The 23977-nt window shown below is 39.3% G+C and overlaps 1 protein-coding gene across 1 annotated transcript in view; it reads right to left on the minus strand.

Annotated features, from left to right (window-relative positions):
- Nucleotides 1-23977, minus strand: part of LOC147057881 (transmembrane protein 132C) — a 77878-nt gene that overhangs the window by 15041 nt on the left and 38860 nt on the right. The window contains exons 4-5 of the mRNA XM_085910103.1: nt 15171-15360; nt 744-887 (exon numbers count right to left, since the gene is read on the minus strand). Of these exons, the coding sequence (XP_085766229.1) occupies nt 744-887; nt 15171-15360 (334 nt within the window). The remainder of the gene's footprint in view (nt 1-743; nt 888-15170; nt 15361-23977) is intronic.

Raw genomic sequence — 23977 nt, forward strand, 5'->3', positions numbered from 1 at the left:
CAAAGAAGTGGAAGGAATGAATCCAGCATCTCCTTAGGTCGTGCGATGTCATGGAACAAAGAAGATTGCTCAAGAAGAAAGAAGCTTTTTTTGTAGGTACAACCGAGAGGAGAACACTGGGGAAGCGCTACTTAGTCAGGGCTGGCTCCAGTGCTCTTGGACCCTGATCGGAGGAGAAAGGCAGCGGTTCACTGCAGCTGGTTCTCAGTGATCAGCGAGGATTGATCCCCAGCTCTTATGTCCTGAGTGACTTGACCTGGACACCTAGGGTGTTAACAAAAGGTCAAGGCGACTCAGGGGGTAAGTACGCAGCAGGGATGTGCGGTCAGAGGAGGCAAGGGAGGCTACGCCTGCTAGGGGATGCTTCATGGAGGCTCTGCTATATGTTTTGCAGCAGTATTTGAACATGTGACTCTAAGTCCTTGTGGTCATTGATCCATTTGTTTGGTTAATTGTGTTTGATGGGAGGAAATAAAAAAAAAAACAGTTTTGATGGCATTTGATGAATAAAAACAATCTCTATGAAACATATGGGACGGAATAAGCAAAAACTGAAATGACAAAATAGCCAGAGTCAAGGAGGATCACATTGTGCCCCGTAAATCTGACAAACCAATCTTCCAAAGTGGATGTATATATCATGATTGCAGCAGCACTAAGGTAGTGTAAAAGGCTCATTAATATTTTATTCTAGCAGAAAACTAATATTTTATTATGGAAGTAATGAGTATAATATCACTAACCTTGACCACGTCTTCATCTGTGGTGCGACACTCCACTGCTTCAGAGACATCAATAACTGAAGCGTCTATTCCGATGGTTACCACCTTCACAGGGACAGCAACAGTTTTCCCAGTCAGGACTGCTGTGTTTAAAATCTCAGTATCCTATGGAAGGAAATCAGAGCATAATCAGCACTGTAAAAGAACAACAGAATTCTTTGGAGTTGTGAGGTTCGACTCATGGTTACCATGGTCATCATTTAAGAGAATGATTACGAGAAAGATTTCTCATTGCGATACCATAACCGCAGCCAGTTAATTCGTGGATATTGTTAGCTTGATAGTATGACTGCTAAGTTAATATAATTATAGATTGGACAATAACATTTTGTTGACTCATTTAGCAACTAAAGTATGTGGCTACGTAATTCATGTCTTTTCGTTTGAATAATTTTCTGTGACACAGACACTCTTATAAAGCCATACATTTGGTGGCTGTTTCCCATTAAGAGGTTTGATCCATCTTGAATATGTGTATCTTAAAGGAAAAAACATTTGCGGTGAAGCGCCTGTAGTGGACTAAGGGACAATACTGCCTTTTTTTTTTTTTTTGGTTATTGGAATAAAAATCCAAGAGTATCAGTGACACTGATGATTGATAGTAAAATACCAAGTGGGAACATGGTAATAAAGAAATGGGCAAATAAATACAGTATGTAATATAGTTTTACCAAAGAAAGTTCATTACGTCTATAATTTATTCTTGCACTCAAATGATTGTCACAATAATAAGAATCTGATTCCAACGCTAACTTGTCGAGTCAATAATGGAGAGTACATTTGTGGTTATACTAATTGTCAGGTAAAGAACTGCAAGGAGACATCTGTGCCAGTTTGAGGATTCAAAATGCGTGCCATTTCTGCCGTGTACTGTAGCCTCTTTTCTCACAGGCCTTCTGAGTAAATATTCTTCTTCCAGGCAGACTAACACCCCAAGGCATCCATCTTCTATAAGAGCCTTGAGCCTCACAATGTCTGTCTTGTCCCTGAAGCTATAGGCTACTAATGTAAAGCTGGAGTAAAGAGCTGCAAATCGCTAAATCACAAATGGCAAAACAGACAATTTTGAATTTGACGAACAAGCAGTGCAAAGACGATGACACAAATAATAAGCCTCTCATTTTTAATTGGGGTTTCTTAAAAGCGCAAATGACAGCCTCACTTCAATAGACGCTATCAGTACTGCTTTATCATGCTGAACACAAGTCTTAACCTTTAATCACACACGCCAACATTCACACATTGGGGTTGTCACAGAAGATAATGAGGGTCCAGTAAGATATGTTTGTGGTAACATTTGCTCTCTGGAGTCACTCACAGAAGACCTATCCAGGCTCTGAGAAATAACTCTGAAATGAGGTGGCTTGATGTATGGATCTCGGAGGCACATTGAACAATGCTGCCAACTGACAATCAGGCAAAAATCTCCAATGGTGTAATGTTTTCAGGATTCTCTTAAGTTCACAGAGTAGCAACCAAAAACTGTATTGTGGCATCTTTTTCCCCATAGGATCAAAGAAGAGTAATATGCAATCTGTATGTGTATCTGTTTTAACATTTGATACTTTTGTGTCAGTTAAAGTGCAAAAAAAAAGTGACTTAAAAGTATCCAGGTCATTTTGAGGCATTCATTCAATAAAATTCACTTAGCATGGGACGGGAGATTATTCTTAACTGAGGCAACAGGTGTAAATTCATTATAAAAGGCACCCCTAAGAGATTTTCATTCCACAAAGACTGCAAGGAGAATGAAAGTTCTAATTGGACATGAAAGGATATACTGTATACCTTCCCTTCCACGCTCCCTTGAGTCAATTCCCATTTAAACTGAGCGTTTCTTTAAATTAATTCTGTGTCTGCAAGGATTTCCAGAGGGTAGACTATTAGAAATTTTTTGGTAAATGGTTAAGAAATGGTGGAAGCCAAGAGTAATGCGAGATTACTGTGTTTGAAGATGACCCAGCAGGCTGAGAGCAAGCTGAGAGCAGGCCACTAATAAGCCTCAGTGGGATCTCACAGTGATGCATCAATGGGCCACACAGTAAGACATGGGCAGCACAATTAACTGCGAAAATGGGTACTAATGATGCGCATTGGCAGGGTTTCTCAGTCAGCGCTTTCCCAATGAATATGAAATAACACGGATGCCTGTGAAGGTAGGCATTACCGATAATGGCATTATTTGACTGTGAGACGAGAGTTTAAAGTTGCACAGTGAGTTGACAATTTACAGTTTACATTTTTAGTGCATCGCAAAAGAGACCATGTAATTAACTGCACACTTTTATAATGTGCTTTGAGCTACCTCATTTCAGGACCAATGTCGCATAGAAAGTCTCATAGATCTGGTAGTTATTGGTCATTGTATAACAATAAAAACATTAACCAATGTTCATTTTACAAAACACAAGCAAACTCCACTGCTTGTTGGAGGCAAGGCGTAAGAATGCACATAGATTTAGAGTACTTAAGGCAGAAAAATACTTTTCACGTAGCTTCCTTGTTTGTGCTGCTCTTCCCAGCCAATTCACCTCAGAGTATTAGAGCGATGTCTTTGTGTCCTATAATCTGGGGAGAAGTGGCTGTCTGCTTTATCAAGGATCTCTTTCTTAGCATTCAGCACACTGCGGTTGCTGGTAATGTGTTCTGGGCCGTAATTTCTGCCGTGTCTCCTCTGGATCTGAAAATAAGTGAGATTTATGGTGTCAGCCTGAGTGACATGGGCAGCATGAGAAATAGCAACATCGCCCATTCTGTTGTCGTGATTAGCTTCTCCTCCTTGTCTGTAGTAATGCGGTTGCACTCTGACCTGGCCATCCTGGTTACATCTGATATAAATGAGCAAACTTGGTGGAGCCAGAACTTAGATTAGAACTTGTGGTAGAGCAACAACCTTGTGGATGAGAATGTTTTATATATATATATATATATATATATATATATATATATATATATATATATATATATTCTTACTTCTTATATAATTTCTTATTCTTGATGGTGTATTTAAATTATGAGATAATATTCATCTGTGAACAAAGGGCCACATCTGTGCCATAAATCTGTGATACATGCTTCACAACCCTTGATGAAGTTTTGTCATTTCTCGTGTCCTTTGAAGAACAGATGCAATGAAATAAGATTTGATGAATGGTCGACTTACATGCAATAAATGAAATATTCTTACTTTCTGATCAAGTCCCATCCCTTGATGATGAATGATAAAAGTCGGAAGCAAAAAGACCGTAAAATGGGAATAGGGGATAGCTGCTGATGAATTTTAGACATTACCCACAAATCAGACAGTCCCAAAGCCATTAAGATGACCTTTCATCAACTTTTCCCCTCATACACAATGTGAAATCTCAGCTGCCTTATTCCAGTGGGTGTTTAATTGGTCAGAAGTGAGACACATGGAAGAGAGTAGGAATAAGGAATATGGAGGGCCCCATGCAGAGTGATACATCACTGCATGACAGTACATTGAAGTCGTAGGATGCTTGCGAATAACCCAACACGTTGCTTTTTAATGAGTCTCGCTCTTTCTACACTATTCCCAGTTCTTCCAATTGGTGCTTCTCCAAGGATAAACCCGTTTTCAGCTCTTCCCCTCCTCCTATCACTTTCTCTGCCCAGCTCAGAGGATCTAAGTGATAGCAGTCACTGCATGGCTTACAAAATCAACAGGCTGCCTTATAAAACAGCTTAACCTGCTATTCACTAGCACCCTGCCTCAGGTACATGCCACTGAGAGGCATGAGCTGCTCATTACGGCTGAGCAGGGTAAGGAGAAGATTGCTCAGATAGTGGTACATTGCCAAAGGTACCCCCTAAAAAGGAGAGCTAATGAGGGATCAAGATGACCATCACATGAACAAGAAGAGCTGGCAGCTCTAAATTAGCAGGTGTGTCAAGGTCCACTATGTTTCAAGGAACAAAGAGCCATTGTGGAAAGGTTGCCTCATGTCCTGTCCAAGTTCACAATAAAGGGTAACCACAGTATTTTGGGAAGAGGCTTGAGATGAACTGGTGTGTAAAGCTACCATTAGGTTAAGTCATTGAAAAGTTGTTTAACTGTGCTTTGCTTTCATTTTATGAAGACTGTAGTGTTTGAAATAAAATAATTTCTCGTGAAATAATGCACGGTATATCAATTGACGCCACACCTTCATATACAATGAATATATATATTCATATATATATATTGTCTTGTCAACGTGGGATAGTAGGAAATGCAATTTCGATCTCTGTGTGTGTCTTGACATGAGAAGAAATTGACAATAGAGCAGACTTTGATTTTGAACTGCTGAAGTACAAAAAAAAAAATCATCTCACATAATGAAAAAATGTGAGCTATTCTGAACACAAATCGGCCCTCACACCACCACCAACGCCCCAGCCCCTCCCAGCCTAGATCAATTATGCAAAGGCATTAGCAGAATATCATAGCACCAAGCATCTGATCAACTTTCTCTGATGTCATCCCCATATTGCTCACAACACCTCAGGGGCATTTTTCATTCTGTCTGAAGATTGTTAAGATTTTGTATGACCAGCACGATTGTAGTCAATGAATGTAGCGTGTATTGATGGCTCATAACGGTTTGGTTGTTTTGCCGCTAAACTTGTGTAATAACCACCAAACTGTTGAACAATGTATGATGTGCGTGTGATGGCCGGTGAAAAGCGACATACAAGTTTAGTGTTGTTTTTATCTTTTGACTCCAAATCAGGTATGATATTTATTTTTTGTTTCATAGCTGAAAGATATAAGTGAGTGAAACAGGTTTCTCTGACTTTCTGTCCCTCATCTTGGTTTTACTGAAGCATCAAATCATTGTGGCAAATACTTGTCTTTGCTTCTTCTCAGTTTTCCGATGACTTTCAGTGTCATTTGAGATTTGCCATATACATGACAGCCCTTTTGTGTCTTCTCGTAGACACACGCGCTTCTTGGAACAAGTCAGTTTTTATGAGATCATTTATGAACATATCCAGCTTCTGCCTGGACATGGTCTTGGTCATGCTCTCTCATGTCCATCTGTTTTTTTTGTGTCCACCTGTACTTGTCAGCACGATCCCTTGTGTCTTCCAAACAACTGTCTCAGCCATCTTATTTTGTCCAGGTGTTCCTCATCTTGTCAGTTTGCTTGTATTTTGTTCCCTGGTTTCTTTCTCTCTTTGTCATTCCATTATGTTTGCTGTCTTAGTGCTAATGAATAAAATCAATTGGAAACTGAAATTGCTGTCTTAGTGCTCATGAATAGAATCATTGGAAACTGATTTTTTTTTTAATGTATTTGGGATGTATAAGATAATATCATTGGCTTAAGGATTCAAAACATTTAAATTTAATAAATGTTCAAACAAGTCTTTATCGTAATGATCAGAAATGGAAAAAATGGGGCGAAATATTTTTCTCTGTACTGTATACACCAGTATTGTTTTCTTACATTTGTAAACCTAAAGCTACAATTTATTATACAATTTATACTTCACATGTACTATTTCAGTTCATCCAATTTTGCTTTCGCTTTCAAATAAAATTTGTATGCAGACTGTCCTCTGCGTCAGTGAGTTGTCTTTTATTGAATATTGACATTTCATGGATGCTATTGATGGTTCAGTCACACCAAACTGCTCTCCAATGTAAATGAGTTTTGAGAGGACATGATTTATGGGTAAACTTTGCAGAGAAGCATCTTGGTGACACATTGCTGACATGACAAATGCCGCTGAAATTTTTAATTCCGCTCTACTTTGTAGTCTGCGTGAATTGTAAAGCTTGTTGATTTTGTCCTATTTTTATGCAGTGTTTCTTAACTGTATAGGGACATTTTCATCCTGAAATGTAAACTAGCGGTAAATATATAGCATACAAGTTCACGAACAGAGTTAGTGTCTTCAAAATATAGTTTGTAGAATTGATTGCGGGTTGCTGCTGAGGCAATAAGATGCCACTGTCTTGATCCCAGTGGCTGTGAATTGCACCCCATGCTGTGAAAATGATCCTGTGAATAAAACATGGGTCCACTTGGAAGGAGTACTTTGTCAGTTTATAGGACATATCCCCTGCAATTCTCAGGAATTCCATACCTGTAATACACATGGATCAACGTGTCAGAGGCGGGAGTGAGAGACCCTTGTGAATGTCAACAACAGGCGGGCTTATCTTAGGCGGAATCAAGGTCAGACACCAGGGACATAGCCATCTCTCGTCTCACCTCGTGAGTGAGAGCGCTGCGGGGGCTCGAGGGAGGGAGCTGCCTGGAGCTTTGACGGATGCTGGCAATGGTAGAGATTTCTCAGTGGCGCTCCTGCTGTTTTGCCCAATGAGCCTGGGCTCAGAGGATGGAAAACAACCATTCTCAAGACCATTCTGCTCATTCTTAGCCCAGCAACTATTTTGTTCGGTCGATCGAACAAGAGTTCTTCGCCAACAGCCAACCATGCAAGTCGGTTACGACCTCCTGATCTTTTGTCAGATTTCTCCACCCGGCCCTGATCGAGTTCTATTCTGCCAGCTTAGTTTGACTTAGCTTGGCTTATCTGCCCCCCTGGACACAGACCTCTCTGACTGGGCACAAAGGGTAGCCTCACTGTAGACTCCATTACCACTAAGAAATAGGCACATTCTTCTCAAAGCTTGGTGGGCCAGGTTATAAGTCAGAAATGAAGAGAAGTAGCGGCAGCGAATAGGACATATGGTAGAATGTCGCAGCCAATTTTTCTCAACACCAGCATTTATTTCATACCTGTTTTTCCGACTACTGTCTAAACATTTCTCAAAAGATGAAAGGGAACAGAAAATCTTCTACATTGGCATAAAACATCATTTATCCTTATCCAAGGGTGGACATCTGAGTGCTTCTCTGTAAATTGTTGCAATGTAAACATCTAATTTGGAAGTACGGGAAGCTGATAATTATTTGATGTCAGTGATTGCAGTAAGCACTGGAGCAGCAGAACCAATTCAGTGAATCCTGCAATCAAATGGAAAACAAGGTTTAACATAGGTTTATTTTATAACGTAAATCTAGGCTCACTTTTTGCACTCCAAAAAAACATGCATGCTTCTGTGCCCTTCTGAGTGACAGTGAGAAAATATGCATATTTACAATCTACTTTTCCAGGTTAAAGAAATTGGGTGCAAACAAACCAAACTTCCTACATTCACCTCAATTATCATGCTGGTATACTCTCAAACAAAAACACTTGGGAGACCAAATGTTCTTTTAAGTAGTAGAACATAAGACCATGTTCCAAGTTTGTGCTGTGGTTACAATACTACACCACTTAATCAATAATAGAGCCTTCATAATCACCCGCTAACCTTGAGTGCTTGAATGCTGATAATAGCACACCTGAGGTTTATCCATCAGACCCATTTTGTTCCAAACTTTTGACTCACACGCTTCTCAAAATGTTTTTTTTCCCCATCTGTCAAACAGCATGCGCATGCCACTAATATACCCTAAAGATAAGACTGACAGGTAAGGCGTGCAGCTGCTAAAAACAGTATTGCTCAATGTATGTCATTATTGTTTCATAGTGTACATATCTGCTGGATTAGCATATAAATGCATGTTTGTTTATCTCGCCGTTTTTGAAAAAGCGCTTTCACGAGTTTACTCTGCTGTGCAGACAAGATGCGCACTGCAGAGTGAATAGAATCAAAGAATAAAATGGGACATTCGTTGGAGAGTGTTGATTGATGACTTTACCATGGGAATGCCGTAGTGGCTACGGTCATGATATATTGTTTAAGGATGCATTGGAAGGCGCATGTTAACACCAACGTCTGCTTTCACACGTCCTCATCTCCATGTGTGCCCAGCAATAGCGAGATAGCACAGTTTGGTGCCTGGGCTCGAACAGGAAGACGGATGTGTCCAGATATGATTTATGCCCTGTCCCCATGCTCCCTCTCCATCATCACACTTCCACAGCATGGGTAATGATGATGAGGGCAGGCTGGACAGGAGTATGTTACTCTACAATGGCAAAAGATAATGGTAAAGCCTCCTACTGTGCAGAGAAATCCGCTCAGACATCCAATTACTGCCTTTAAGATTCATCTCCTGATGACCTAAAAACACAGCTCCTTCAAGTATAATCGAATGCAGCAACACATGGGGACAAAAGGTGAGCGGGGACGGTGATTCATCTGTAAATTGAATGTTCTCTGGTAGGACAAGAAGCTGGTTAAAATAGCACATAATTAGATATGGCAGATTAAAAGAATGTGAGACATGCATGCACCATTATCATCATCATCATTGGTTTAAAGTCCGCTTTCCAGGCGCCGCTGAGTTGGACTGGATTCTCGATATGACTTTCTTCCACCGGGAACTGTCCATGGCCGTTAGTCATCAAGTCCCAAGTTTTGGGATCTGTGCCCTAACTTGACTTCAGGTTCTTGGTTTGAAATTGGTGACAAATTGAAAGCGTGTTTTGAGCTCACCCAGTTATAGTGGGTTTGTGACAACACACAGGAGGCACGCTTTAAAGTTCGTTTTTCAAAATATGCTGCTGCTCTCCCAGAGGTGTCACATGCTGGTCGAAATGCAATAAACTATGTTGTTCAAACAATCGATTCCAGTAAGTCTGCCCAAAAAGTAGGAGGCATCATGAATTAAAGATAAACCGTAACATAAACCTCAAAATAAGCATCTCATTAGGAATAGGCATTACTTGTATTGTGTTATGCTCTACGTTTACATACTGTTGTTAGTCATGGCCCTTTATTCATTTGACAGGATTATTCCAGGTCGATAGCCATTGTTTAACTTCAGCAGCAGGTTTATTATGACAAATGACTGTCTATCTTATTAGTCTAATTAGTGCTAATCACAGATAAAAGGACCTTCTAGAACAAATCACAGAAGTGATATGTCAACAGATGCTTTCAGCGAGCTCTGTGAAGTCTCAGCTTTCAACTTGATTAAAAAAGATTGAGCGGTCTGTGTTTTTCTCCGTCCCAATTAGCTCTGGTAAAACCAACAATCTTTCTAGGCCTTCTCCTCGGAGTACTCAAACAATCTTTCCTTTAATCTGTAACCTTTATCGAAAGTCACCCTTGAGGATTGATTGTTCCACCCCCCTCCTTAAAAATGATAAAAATTGTGAATTAGACGAGAATATTTGACGATTACCTTGAAGAGCTGTCATGTGATGTGGAATATAAAGTCAAGGACATTGTTGAGGAATCTCAGACTGCAGTTTTGCCTACATTTTAAGCAAGATTACTTTTCAGGACAAAACTAGAAGATAGAACCATTGAAGCTCAAGCTTGATTTCCTGTGGTGCTGAAAGGGACCCTGACAGAATGTTAATAGCACTAACGCTCTGTTTATAGATATCTAATCAATATTTAAAGCTTGCCACAATGAATCGCCGAAGTTGAAGTGATCCAGAATCTTGAAATTACGAAAGGATCAAAAAGTACAATTATTCTGTGCTTTAAAATTTGCCAGCATGAAATTGCAATGGCAATAGGTTTGTCTTGATTTGTGATTTTCTTCTTTTTTTTTTATAACAACTCAAAAAGGTAGCTTGTATGCCGACAAAATGAATCACAGCAATCAGTAATATTTTTTCACTTTAGTTTGAGCATTTTGTTCTCCTGTTTTTCTATTTCAGTCATTCAGGAAGAATTTAAAAGTGTAAACACACAGTATGTCATCATCTGTGAAGTACATACTAGGCGTTTTATTCCTAAATGTAAGACCCTGTGAGGTGAATTCAGAGATTTGTTTGGAAATACATACTACAAGTTTTAAAATGATGGCTAAAAACCTGATAACTGAGAATTACATCGCATTAAACAGTTTTTCACTACTTTAACTGTCCAGATATTTTGGGCAGGGCTAAAATGATACAATTTAGCCCCTCCCCAACAAATAATAATTGACTTTGGCCAGTGCCTTTGTGGTACAATTGTGACATTCAGTTAGCTGGCTCGCAATGTTTACAGTCTTAAAAAACATTTTGCATTGAACAATCTGCCGATGTACCTGCTTTAGAACGCCCCGTTGTTGATTGTGAGTGTCAGGCAGAGAAAACTGACAGTGAGAATACACACATTGTTCAGAGAAAGATAGAAGAGCATGCCAGGGTGATTTGTTTGTTTGTACGTTTGTTTGCTTTTAATAAAAAGTGACAATCTGTGTGAAAAAAGCTTTGTGCAAGCATGGCTGCTATAGAGTTCCTTGTTGTCATGTCGTGGAAAAGTAGAATCAATTTTCATGGGCAGTTCAAGGGCAGTGAGAACAGCTCACATCATTCTACTTTGTAGTGTGTCGAATTTAGAAGATATTTATTTTTACTTCACAGGTAACTTAAGATGTGTGGCATTGCCTTATCTTTTTTATGCTTCTGATTACATCAACAGATACTTGCTACAACGTGGCCAACATGCATCAATGTTTAAATTAATTTAAAAATGGTTCAACCTTGTTCAAGGTCGTCCATCTATGAGTATTATTACAGTGCATCTTGTATGTGCACTTGTGTGTAAAAATACATTTCACCATGAATATTTGATTCCTCCAAGCACTGGCCAATCACATTTCATACAGCACAACTCTACTGCCTACCTTCACTCAATTCCAATTACTTCACAAATCTGTGCAGAGTTGTGTTTTCTATTCCAATTTCTGGGCTTTGTTCTCCCTTCAGTGGGTAGAAGATGGTGATGGTGGAGGCAGACGTGTCGGTGTCTGTGTGAGGGGTTTGACGACTGCTCTTACATTAACTTCCTTTCAGCGAGGAGTGTAGCAGCGGGAGGGAGTGGAAGTTATCCGTGGGCCTTTCATGCCACAGTGATCCCAAGTAATCTAATTCTGTCTTCCCTTTTCTCGCTTGTGTGCCTCTCTCATATTGCTGCATGCAGATTGGAGAAGTCTAATGCCGAGCGTGTGTGTGTGTGTTTGTGTGTTTGTGTGTGTGCGCGCCCGTGTCTGTGCATGTTTGAGGGACAGACGAGGGACGAAAGAGGACAGGAGGAGACACAGATAGTTAATGAGTTCTGAATGTGTCTGCATATAGAAGTAGTTGTGTTTTGTGTTAAGTACTCTGGAGTGGATGCAGATACTGTGCACCTTGGGTAGTTCAAGTGCCAAAGAAATGCCTGAGAAAGTGTGCAGCCACATGGAGAAGTAAAATTAAACGGAAGTATCACATATCAGTGCACATCTTGGAGATGTAGAATGAGTCAGACTTCAGAGGCGGAAAAAATCATTACAATATCTGTATTTTTTTTTGCTTTCGGGAGAAGTCGAGACGGTTATTTCTAGCGGATGACACAGTGATTAATCAACAATTTGAGGCCATACCGGATGAAAAAAATGAAAACAAATAGAGAACAGCATGGTCATACAGAGCTGTGCGGCTTCAAATGTAAAGAGAGATCCTTATCAGGGCACTTGCATTCCTTTCTTGAACCATATATTTGTATAAACAAAGGGCTCTTGTAAATAAAAACCAAAACTGATCCTCTTGATGCAGTTGTGCATATAATGCCTAGGGCAGCTACTTGAGGTTATTCATATTTTTGTTTATCTTTATATTCTGTGTAGGACTTGCAAAACCAAATTGACGATTTCTACAGATAACAGACACAAATTTAAATTGATTTAAGAAAGCATGTTTACACAGTCCTGCAGAACAGATTATGCTACTGTATTTATTTTTATACCCTCTGGCTTCCTTCAGTTTGTCCCACCAGTGAGTATTGAGTCCTTTGAATCTTTACAACTTGTGCTGAGTCCAGATGTTTAGGACTTTATAGTGACTCTGTGTCAACATAATGAGCATTTTCATATCGCCAACAAGCCAGATGGTTGCGTTTACAAGTTTGTTTCACAAATCTTCCTGGCCAGGATCCAACAAAAACAGTTTGAACTGGAGTACGTTCAGGTGTCAGAACTTGGTTGTCTCCATACCACACAGATGTGTGAAGCAGCTCTTAGATGCACTGATGAGTCAACAAAGTATTAGATCAGTGATTCACACGCAAAAAAAAAAAAAAAATGCTGCACCTTACACTTTTGGATTCGATAATGTTGCAAAGCCAAAATTTAAACACTGCTTTATTGGCTAAGGCCTAGTATTCAATATTTGGCACATTATTTTAGGGAATAAGAAATAAGATAACATTTTTCTTCATGATTAAATTTGGTGTGTGTTATAAGTCAGTCAAAGATTACATGTTTTGACATCTGTAAAAAGGATCTCTGGTTGATTGTGACATAGATGAATTGTGATTTCTGCATAAATGATGGTTGGTCAGTAGAGATCCCAAAGGATTATATTTAAATCAGATATATTTTTAAATTCACTGTCTGATAATCTGGCCTGTTATCAGAAAGTGTCTGTCAACTATGATAGCTTTAATCAAGCTTTTAATTGTTTTTATATGCTGAAATAGATGGTCAGATCATGGAACTGGACTACTCAGATGAGAGTTTGTGAGATCTCCTGCAGGTATTGTTATCCACAAAGGCGATGGCTTGAGTGTGCCTCTAATCACATTATTAGGGAGCATTTTCTTTCAAAGAAGAGAGAGCGCCTTGGCTGGACTTTTCTACTCCTCTTTGAAATGATTTAATATAAAAACATATTACTCCTCTTTTTCAATATTTACAACATACAAGAGCTGGGATTACATCCTGTATAGTTCTGTGACACATTTTATTGGAAGATTTAGGGAATCCAACCAGGTATATGGATCAAAAATTGCCGCACCGGTACTGATATTAGTGGTACTAACAAGCACCTGGATCCAAATCAAAATAGGCAAAGGGAATATCAAACTTTCAGTACATGCACATTCACAGTGCATCATCTGTTACGTATAATACGCACAAAGCACTATTCATCTTCTTGGAGATCTGCTCCCAGATTATCCTGCTCCTAATTGAGTTAGCTAGGTTTAGCAAATTGTTTGTAATATCAGATAACTAAGATGGATTATGCCACAATGATAAAAAACGCCATGATTTATAGTCAGTCATAAAATTTCTCCTCAATTTAGAATGAGCAGAATAATAAGAGTGAAAAAGCAGACTGTTGGAATTGATTGATGACTATATAGTTGAGACTTTGCAGAGGTACGCTATCATTCAAGGAATTCATTTTACACATACAATAGTGGAATTACGTCTTACTTCTTGCACAATGGTCCCCTAAAGCAAGGTAAGGTACAGTGTTATCATCTCTTTTAGCAGAAAATCTTGTTTTTTTCTATTACCAACATCAAGGGGAGCCTTTGCTCAAAGTTAATTCAAATAATTGGTGCTTTTTTTTTTTTTTTAAACCAGCAAGTGTGGGTGTATAATATATATTTATTTCTAGAGCAAAGCAAGCGTGCAGTTGATACATCAGTGACATGAAAGGATGTGAGCGAAGCAAGTCGAACAATATAGCATTAAAAGCGCAGTTTCAATTATCCTGAGAGCACATTGGTGGTGGATTCGTCTCATTCTTTTGCATCCAGGAACAGCCACCCACAGGCCTCTATTATCTTTTACCACCATAGGCACTACTTAGAGAATAACACAACACTGCAGTCAGGTTTGTAGTATGCGGCTCAGAAATAGAAATGGAAGCTATCTTTGTTTTCGTAATCAGTGCTGATGTTTTTGTCTTCACGTGGTCAATGCTGCTTATTTTTCATCTGAATGATCCACGTCCAAATCACAAGCTACACTTCCCTTGATTGCTCAACAAAGCTCCAGTGATGCACCAAAGACTTGCCATGTGAGCTACAATCGTTAATCTAGGCAGCAGACCCTGCTGAGGGAGACGGAGCTACAGGCGCACCCTCTGGCCAGAGCCACCCTCGGTCCCCATCTGAGGCCTACCGGGACCCAAAGCCGAAATCTCTTTCTGTCTCGCTCTTAAACAGACTCCCAAAGCACAGGCTCAAATTATTGCTCTGTTGTCACTTTGCATTTGCCAGGGATAAATAAATAAATAAATAAATAAATAAATAAAAAAATAAAAAAATCTCATGCGCGACAGAAACGAGTGGACTGTATTCCTTTTAAGTCAGAATAGTGACGATTAGATTCTGTCCAAGAATTCTTGTGAATTTGATATTTTTAACTCAATGTGCATCTTAAAAGAAAATTTGATAGAAATTTTCATTTGACACATCGCATTTTCAATATATTTTTTTTAATCAGAGTATCTTCTATCTTGGAAAATGCTCATTCTTCAAGTTTTTCTTTTCAATTCATCCAGCTACTCTCAATGCGGAGGGGCCGGGACTGGAGTCTGAACCCCTGCCAGAAGACTCAGGAAATTCTCAATTCTTCAGCAGCCGTAAAGCTCAACTTTGGCACTTCCACTGTATTGGTGTGTGTGTTTCAAGTGTCACCTCACCATGGCCAAGGGCACGATGCCTGCCACATCTTCTTGTGCCAGTCGAATCTCAGTGTCGGCCTCCTGCGTGGCAGAGCGGCTGGCCGGGTATTCCACCTGCCACGCCATCCAGCGACTCCCCAGCAGCTCTGGGAAACTCTCAATTTTCAGATCCACCTGCAGCACCTTCTGGACTCCCAAGTTCTCCTCCCTAGTTGAGTGCAGAAAAGAGAGGGTACCATTTAATGATGAAGCAGATTGCTGAGTCAAGGTGTGTGAGTTTGTGTGGATGTATAAAAATATGCTTGTTGAACCCGCAGTCTGCCCTAATGATAATAAATGGTAGATACCAGCTCCAATCTGTGACATTTACCCAAGAGAGATTGTTCAAAATGTCAAGTTCATTCGTGTTTAGCTTTCAGGACGTTGTTGTATTTTGTCTATTATATCACCATTCTATTTCATTCTTCTCACTCTTTACCAAGGCTGAGCTCCACTGTAAACTTCTTAAATTTTGCGGCTAGTGCTCAGAGTTCTCCAAGGTAGTACTTTTTACCCGTTGTTCATTACCCCTAGCACAAAGATGATGCTGAACCTTGTCACAAGTGCTCATTCATCATACCAGAGAGTAAATACACAGTACGATCTATGACTGCCCTGAATTAAGTCCGACAAACGGAGAGCACTGATAATAAAAATCCCCACGGTATGAGAAGTCTTGGGTGGTAAAAAGCCCAGAGACAGGAAAGGTCAGCTTTAAAGAAGGGTTAAGGGAGATTGTACAAGATTTTCTGCCATACATGTCAAAGGGGCATTACATTTCATGTGTGTTGTTTACAAATGGCTATTTGTTACAAGAAATTGAATGTGGATGCTGAGACCTGAGGTTGCAGAGCTGAAATGTCAAAAGAAATAAGCATTATGACACAGATTAATATATTACATCACTTACCATGCAAGCTCCAGCTATCACACAAACAAGCCCCTTGGGGACATATATGGACGATATCAGACACTGAGTAGGTGCCTTGAGGTGATATCACCGTTATCATGTCATCTTTTTCCTGTATTATTTTATCGTTGATTTGCCTTCCAGAGAAGTCTTTATTTATTTACTACGAGGAATAAATCACATATTGTTTGTAAAAATGTGTACCGTAACAAAATTCTTAACAATTCTTGTGTTAACTCAGCATTTACTAATAACACTGTATTAAAATAAATTCACGACATTGTGATTATGATTCTTGAAACACTTTTTTTTTACAAATTTTATTACAAACATTATTGCAGTACTGCTTGTTCATTCCTTCATAATTGTCCTTCATCACACAAGTGACATAAGTCTTAACATACAGTATGTATAACTTAAGAATTGTAAAGGCAAAAAATTTGAACTTTTTTTATGGATATTTAAGTGGAAAAACAAATGTGAAACCATCTAATAATACTCACAGCCAAAAAACAGTACATTACTTTTGTGGTCTACTGCAGTTTCAGGCAAAAAAAAATTTAATATCATGAAGAGAGCAAATTCATACTTTGAACAACTTGGATAGACAACAGTGCAAATGTAGTTTGTAACAGCTTAAATTATTGATACAAACCCTAAAACACAAAAATGATAAATAATAGAATATGTTTTGTTCTTGTAGATTCTCATACTGCAAGTTTTACACTAATTTCACATGATTCTCATATTGTTCAGGCTTATTTCAAGGGAGTGAAAGATCAGTTTGGCAACGAAGCAAGAAAAACAATCTTTCACATACAACCGGAAGTGTATAAATAATAAAGACTACACGCAAATAACGCGTCACATTTCATAACAGCATGGTGATTAAAGAATAGCGGGCCGCTGTGTAACCTCAGAGACTTATATAACTGCTCCACAATGGTGCAAAAGTGACAGATGATGCCCTCAGCTTGTAGACCAGCTAAAGCCAGAAGGTTTGTCAGGCAAAAAAATAAAATCTGAAAAAAAAACTATTGCATGATTACGACAGAGTCGCTAAAACCTGGGTTAACTATCATCTTGAATGCCCTACTTTCTCCAGAACGTGTAAACACAGGCTAAATGTCGCAGTAAAGCTGACTGGGAATAGCAAAGAGGTTTTAGCATACTACTTGTATACTGTATTTGTTTTTAGGTGGAAATGTTGTTTCGTTAACACAACAATGAAATACGATCAAGTATCGAGTCACTAAAGTGTTGGTTTTCTTTAAGTAGGGAGAAAGCTGCAAACTGACAGCACTGCAAAAATGATGCTTCGGTTAAACACAAAATTTTTTTTTGGTGCTGGAAGTTATTAAAATACAAATTAGACAGCATTAGTCATGATTGTACGTTGAACAAGGGGAACAACAGCAGTCAATGCTAAATGCATAAGTTTCAACATGTAAATACTGAAGTCTCAAAATCCCTATTGTGTTAATGTGTTCCCTCCGGGGCATGGTGCAATTATCCCCTAGTTTGTCATTCAAGAAGCCTACCGTGAGAGTGCGACATGCATATGTCATTCTTTTCATTGGCAAATCAGAGAGTTAGGATTTTGCCCTACAAACATTTGCAGAAAACTAACAGAATGTTGAAAATGCATCATTTTAATAAAGAGTATGTACAAAATACTGAGAATGTGATGATCCTAATTGTAATAAAACATGATTTTAATTCAGTGAAATGTTTTTTGCATTATTTTAATTTAATTAAACAACAGTGTCACAGTTAAATGGTCTAAATGGGGATTTTGGAAACCTCGGCTGAGCATTTTTTTACAGGTAGCAATCACTGTGATTAACAAGTTGGACTGACTTGCTTTCAAAAACAAAACATAAATTGCATGACGAATTGTAAAAACTGTGATTTTACAAATTATTGTAACTAAATGGCTGGCACCAACTCTCTTTGTACAAATCTGTTTGACCATCAGTTCAGTCCATACAAATTAAATGAGTTAATTATAACATTTTAATTGAAGTGTGCTAAAACTCAAAGCTGTTGGCAGTGAATCTAGATTGCCAATAAGTTTAAAGCAGATGACAAAAAAGAGGAAGCCTAAACACATAATTCCTACACATAGAAAGCCTAAGAGTTTTGTATGCTGTATTTGACCCTAAATGAAATGTTTTATTGAATAGAACTTTGCCTGAATTTTACTCATGGAGAGAGAGACACCCATGTGGCATGAGCCGACATCAACCACACATCCTCCAAGGAGAAAGTGTTAATTTTGCTGTCACTGCAGTATGGGGTCTAATTCAATTAGTAGCAAAAGGCCCATGAATGCATGCCACGCATCTGGCCTCAGTCTAATAATTATCTGTGAAATAGCTGTGGTTTGACTAAAAAGGAAGCTGGGCCAACGACAGATGTTCCACGAGTTAGCTGGCTTAAAAGTTCAAATCTACTGTCCGGGTTTATATCAAATGTGACATGTCAACAACAATCTCATGGGAACGAAAGAATGTTGTTAACTCACTGCCAAGATGAGGGAGGGAGGGATGGATGGATGGATGGATGGATGGATGGATGGATGGATGGATGGATGGATGGATGGATGGATGGATGGATGGATGGATGGATGGATGGATGGATGGATGGATGGATGGATGGATGGATGGATGGATGGCACTACACCGGGGTAGCTATAGGGCTGTCAGAATTCTGTTTAGCTCAACTTAAGCCTCTCCAGCATTTCATTTCATTTGATTGTTCACCTTCGGTAGTCGCTCTTTAGCAAAATCTAATGACCAGGAAAGAGATGATTCAAATCCATATTAACCTTGAAAAAGCCCTTCTAAATTCCAAACTAAAGAAAAGTAGATTCACGTGCCCAAAAGAATAAACAGTCACAGCAAAGAGTTATTGGAAAGGTTCCCATTGATACAATTCCTCCAGTGGAAGCAATAATTGAAAGAGCTTCTCTTGTCTCGATGATCAAAGTCATTGTGCCATTGTGACACAACTTGTTTAATCCCAACCTACCCATTGAATTGGGTTTAGAAAATAAGAGCTTTTGTCTCACGAACAAAGTAAAACTAAGATTTCTTTTCTCAACTGGTGGGGGTATTATTGCATCAAAATGAACTTTGGTGAAACATTTGAAGGTCAAGTAAGGTCCTACTTGGTACGGATCAATAATTTATAAGATGATGTGTAAATACCGCGGGGTGCCTTAAACAAGTCTCAGCAGGAAGCGCGCAACTATTTGGATTCAGAAAAACATAAAAACAGAAATGGCAGATGAAGATGACAATGTAAAAAAAAAAAAAAAGGAGACAATGTGCAAAGCAGTGTGTGAGGACACGAGAGTGGGGTGTTCACAAGTGAAATCCAAATGACTTGTGGAAGAAAAAAATTATGGATTCAGCGGTGCTTGAAACGCTACTGTTGACATGCGCTGTCAACTGGAACCGGCAAAAAACCGCCAGTAGAATAAAACCAGAAAACACCGCATATACACAAACACTGGCACAAACAAAGCAATGCATGGATTTACAATAGCAAGTACACACAAATGTTAGCTGCTTACATGCATGAGTGGGCATCTCAAATTTAAAAACCCCACCAAAATGTTCAGTAAGACACAAAGAAGCATTTTTAGGGTCAGGCCAGCGGATATGCATGACGTACCAACAACTGCCACCACCATTCTTTACATTTCACTCCACCAACATACCGGAATGGTGTGGGCAACTACTACTGCTAATACAAACTTCAGCCTGAATAAAATATAATATAATATAATACAACACAAGACATTCATCCATCCATTTTCTGTAACGCTTATCCCCACAGGGCTCGTGGGTGTGCTGGAGCCTGTCTCAGCAGTCATCGGACAGTAGGCGGGGGACACCCTGAACTGGTTGCCAGCCAATCGCAGGGCACACAGAGACAAATAACCATCTGCACTTGCACTCACACCGAGGAGCAATTTGGAGTGCTCAATTGGCCTACCAAGCATGTTTTTGGGATGAGGGAGGAAACCAGAGTGCCCGCAAAAAACCCACGCGGGCACGGGGAGAAAGCGTGAGATCGACAGGCGGATCGGTGCAGCGTCGGTTGTAATGCGGACTCTGTACCAGTCCATTGTGGTGAAGAGAGAGCTGAGCAAAAAAGCAGAGCTCCCAATGTTGTGTTTTTCGAATATTCTAAACAGGTTCCATTCAAGCAAAGTGTTTCTGTGAAATGCACATGGGGAGGCAGAAAAGAGCCAGAGGCTAGGAAATTGTGGCTTTCACAGCTGCAGAATGAAGGTGGATAAGCACCTGCAGACGCATGTCCCCCAATGACCTTTTTGATTCAACCTTTCCAGAAAAAAAAAATTATAGTGAAAGCACAAAACAAAAAGCGCAAACTTCCCTTGAAACATTGTCAAATAAAGGCAAGACAGGAATGAGACTGGTTGTGATGAATGCAGGTGTGCCGGCATTTGTGGCGTTGGAGGTCCTTGCTGCTGCAGACACTTGGTGGGTACCGATGAGGTTTGAAAGAAGACCAGCCATGGTAAACATGACCTTTTTAAACTCGTGTGTTAAGCAAAACTGAAGTTAATCTTGCAGTTTTATCATATGAGACAGAAAGTGGAGACATGGCCTTTGTCCTAGGGTGACGTTACAAGCCGTTTATTCACTTATTTCACCATATTGGCTTTATTTAAATGTACCACCACAAAGAAAGACTTGTATTTGTGCAGATGCAATGATTTCCTCTAGAGTGGGTCATCTCTATCTCACCCACTTGACATACAAAGAATCTTCAGAAAAGCACTCACTAAGAGATGTCACCACCAACCTTTATCATCATCATCATCATCATCTTGTTGATACTTTTTGAGTTTACATTTGATTGCATTTTATGATAGCGCTGCCTCTGAATGCGTCGGTTTCCTGGGGCATGAAAATGCATATGCATGCCCGCGTGAGTGCCAGAATTACGTAGAGAATTGCTATATTTGACCATGCTGATGCATTTTCTACATGAAGGCTGCGCTGAGTGGCTGAAGATAAAAATCAAGCATTCACCCCTCATATTGCTACCATTTCCACCAACACACTAAACCAATCACATTGATTTATGGTATGGCAACTGGCATTCATTTACAGCCCTCTAAACTGGGCTCAAGTAAAAAGGAGATATGAGACCAGACTGTTATGAGAAACTCGCCTGCTTTGAAAGGATACATGCTTTTGGTATTTCCCTTTGTGAAGGTACCATAGGTGTCATATGTTTTTAAATACATCTACTTCGATACATACTTGGAACAAATGTATTAAATTTACTGAAGAAAAACCAGCAGAAGGGTTTACTTTGTTTAATAGGGTGGTTGTCAAATATAAATGTCAAATAAAAGGAAATTACAAAGAGCCATCCTTTTTCTAGCACTTATATTAGAGTTCAGGGACCAAAAAGTAAAGAAAGAATAACAATTACATTTAAAATATGATGCACTTTCTATAAAGTTTTGTTGGTACAGTATATATGGTTTGTAAAAAAACAGTGTAATATTTTATCATGTTTTTTTTTTCACAGCATAGTTTTTATGTTGAAGTGAAAGTGAAATGAATTGTATGACTCCAAAGTAATATCATTACATCTGTAAACTCCTAAGAGGAAAAAGTACAAATAATTTACATTTAGCATTGCATGTTCATATAGCATGCTTTACTTGTTACACCTTTCAGAAGAATGTCCTTGAAGAAGTAATGTATTTATTCCCCAAGGAAAACAGACCACAGCCAATGTATTAGCCCATCTTAAACAATATAGCATACCAATTCCCTGAATGCGAAATCTCATTTTGGGCTTAATGAAATGCACCATGCCAACAACTGCCTAATCAAAACTAAATGCTTTTCCACAGTGCACCATTAGGGTCCATCAGTGGAAGTAAAGGCCCCGATGGTGTAATGGATCCCTAATGAGGGTAGTTATTATCGCTGGTGACCTCAGGCCTGCAGCAGACACTACTTCCCAGACAGCTGCACTCAATATTTGTCTTATTTAAAGGGAAACTATCTAAATAGCACAAGGCAATGAAATAAATTGCGAGTTGTTCCCACAGTTACACCCAATTTTCTGCCCATAGCTGGCTAATAGGCTTTGACCACTCACTATTTGAGCAACAAGCAGAGATGCTGCGCTCTCATCCATACACACACTAGGGGGCAGCAGACACTGAGCATGTGTGTGTGTGTGTGTGTGTGTGTGTGCGCGTGTGTGTGTGTGTGTGTGTGTGTGTGTGTGTGTGTGTGTGTGTGTGTGTGTGTGTGTGTGTGTTTGGGTGAATGTGCATGTACACGTGTGCATGTAAAAAAAAAAAAAAAACATTTCCCTCCACTGGTCAGATCACCCTAGTTGGGTTGAGGATGACATTGTTTGCCCGTGGGAATTGTTGTCCTTGCACCTACACGTGGTATGACTCTATCTGTGCCTCCATGATGCTGTTGGATGTCTTTAAGGATTCATAAAACTTTGGTGCCTTTGGCCCTACCACAGTTGACATTGGTAAAGACTGCAAGGTCCGAGATGATTAGATCATCGGTAACATATTGGAAGGTATAAGCTTTGCCATCCTGTGGGAGATAAGCGCTATGTGAGTTGCGTGAGTTGTGTGTGTGACGCAAAATGGATGAACAATTCACAGAGAAGATCAGTTTGATAGTAATAGAGCTTGAGTGGTAAATACAGTTGACCGCCTAGTGATGAGTAATCCCGGCCAATTTTGTTTACACAATACAGATTACATTTTACATATTTTTCTCATTACTAATTCAGAATTTGCCCACGTAAACATGCGTTAAAACCCAAATATGCGCTTAATCGAACACCCTTAGTATTAATACTTAGTAGAGTTGATAAACAATCAATACTAGTCAGTATCTGTATATCGACACCACAGAATCAATACCCCAATCGCTACTAACAGTATGAAAAGTGGGCAAAGAGTGTGATGGTGGGTTCATGTACAGCAGGGGTGTCAAACTAATTTTTGTCACAGGCCGCATTGTAGTCATAGTTTCCCTCGGAGGGCCATTATGACTGTCAACGCCTTATATTATGTACAGTATAGGCTACGCGACAAACAGGTGAATAACTAGTTTTTAAATCACAGATGAGTAAAAACTGTTCAAATATTATAAAAACATGAATGGTAGTAAAAATTGCTAGCAATATATCTATTTTTTTAAAGTGAAGATAATTTGTAATGACACAAAGTTGATGCAAAATTTGTCTTTGCGGGCCACACAAAATGATGTGGCGGGCCGTATCTGGCCCCCGGGCCTTTAGTTTGACACGTATGATCTACTGGTAGAAGAAGGCAGGATTTGTTTATCGAAATTCAACAATTCAGGTTGCCCATCAATAAAACTTGTATGTACAATATGCCAGAGTCAACAATGGAAATGTTAAGGTAATGACTATGACAGGTGAGTCATGCAAAGGCTGTGTGGGCATGACTAACTTAATTGCACCCCGGGCTTAATTGCCTGTGAATCACATGGGACTTGAGGAAGTGAAGCATGAAGAATCAAGATCTGCCTGGCTCCTTTTTAACTATTTCATTTTAAAAAAATGGAGTAGGTAGTGCTTTTGTTCATTTGACACATACCTGAGAATACAACAGACTGAGCAAGAAAAGCAAGAGAAAGTAATACATTTCACTTCATGATGAATGATCAATTGGGTCCCTTTTTTAGGTCATAGTTTTCTTTTCCCTAAATTCACATTCACCTGTCTGTCAAGCTTTTTTTCTGTGCATAATCGCATGAATTGGTAGCCACTCGTCAATTTTCTGTAAAATACAATTTATCAAATGTTTAGGATT

The sequence above is a fragment of the Syngnathus leptorhynchus genome, chromosome 4, assembly GCF_054491065.1.
Source record: "Syngnathus leptorhynchus isolate UIUO chromosome 4, UIUO_Slep, whole genome shotgun sequence".
NCBI lineage: Eukaryota > Metazoa > Chordata > Actinopteri > Syngnathiformes > Syngnathidae > Syngnathus > Syngnathus leptorhynchus.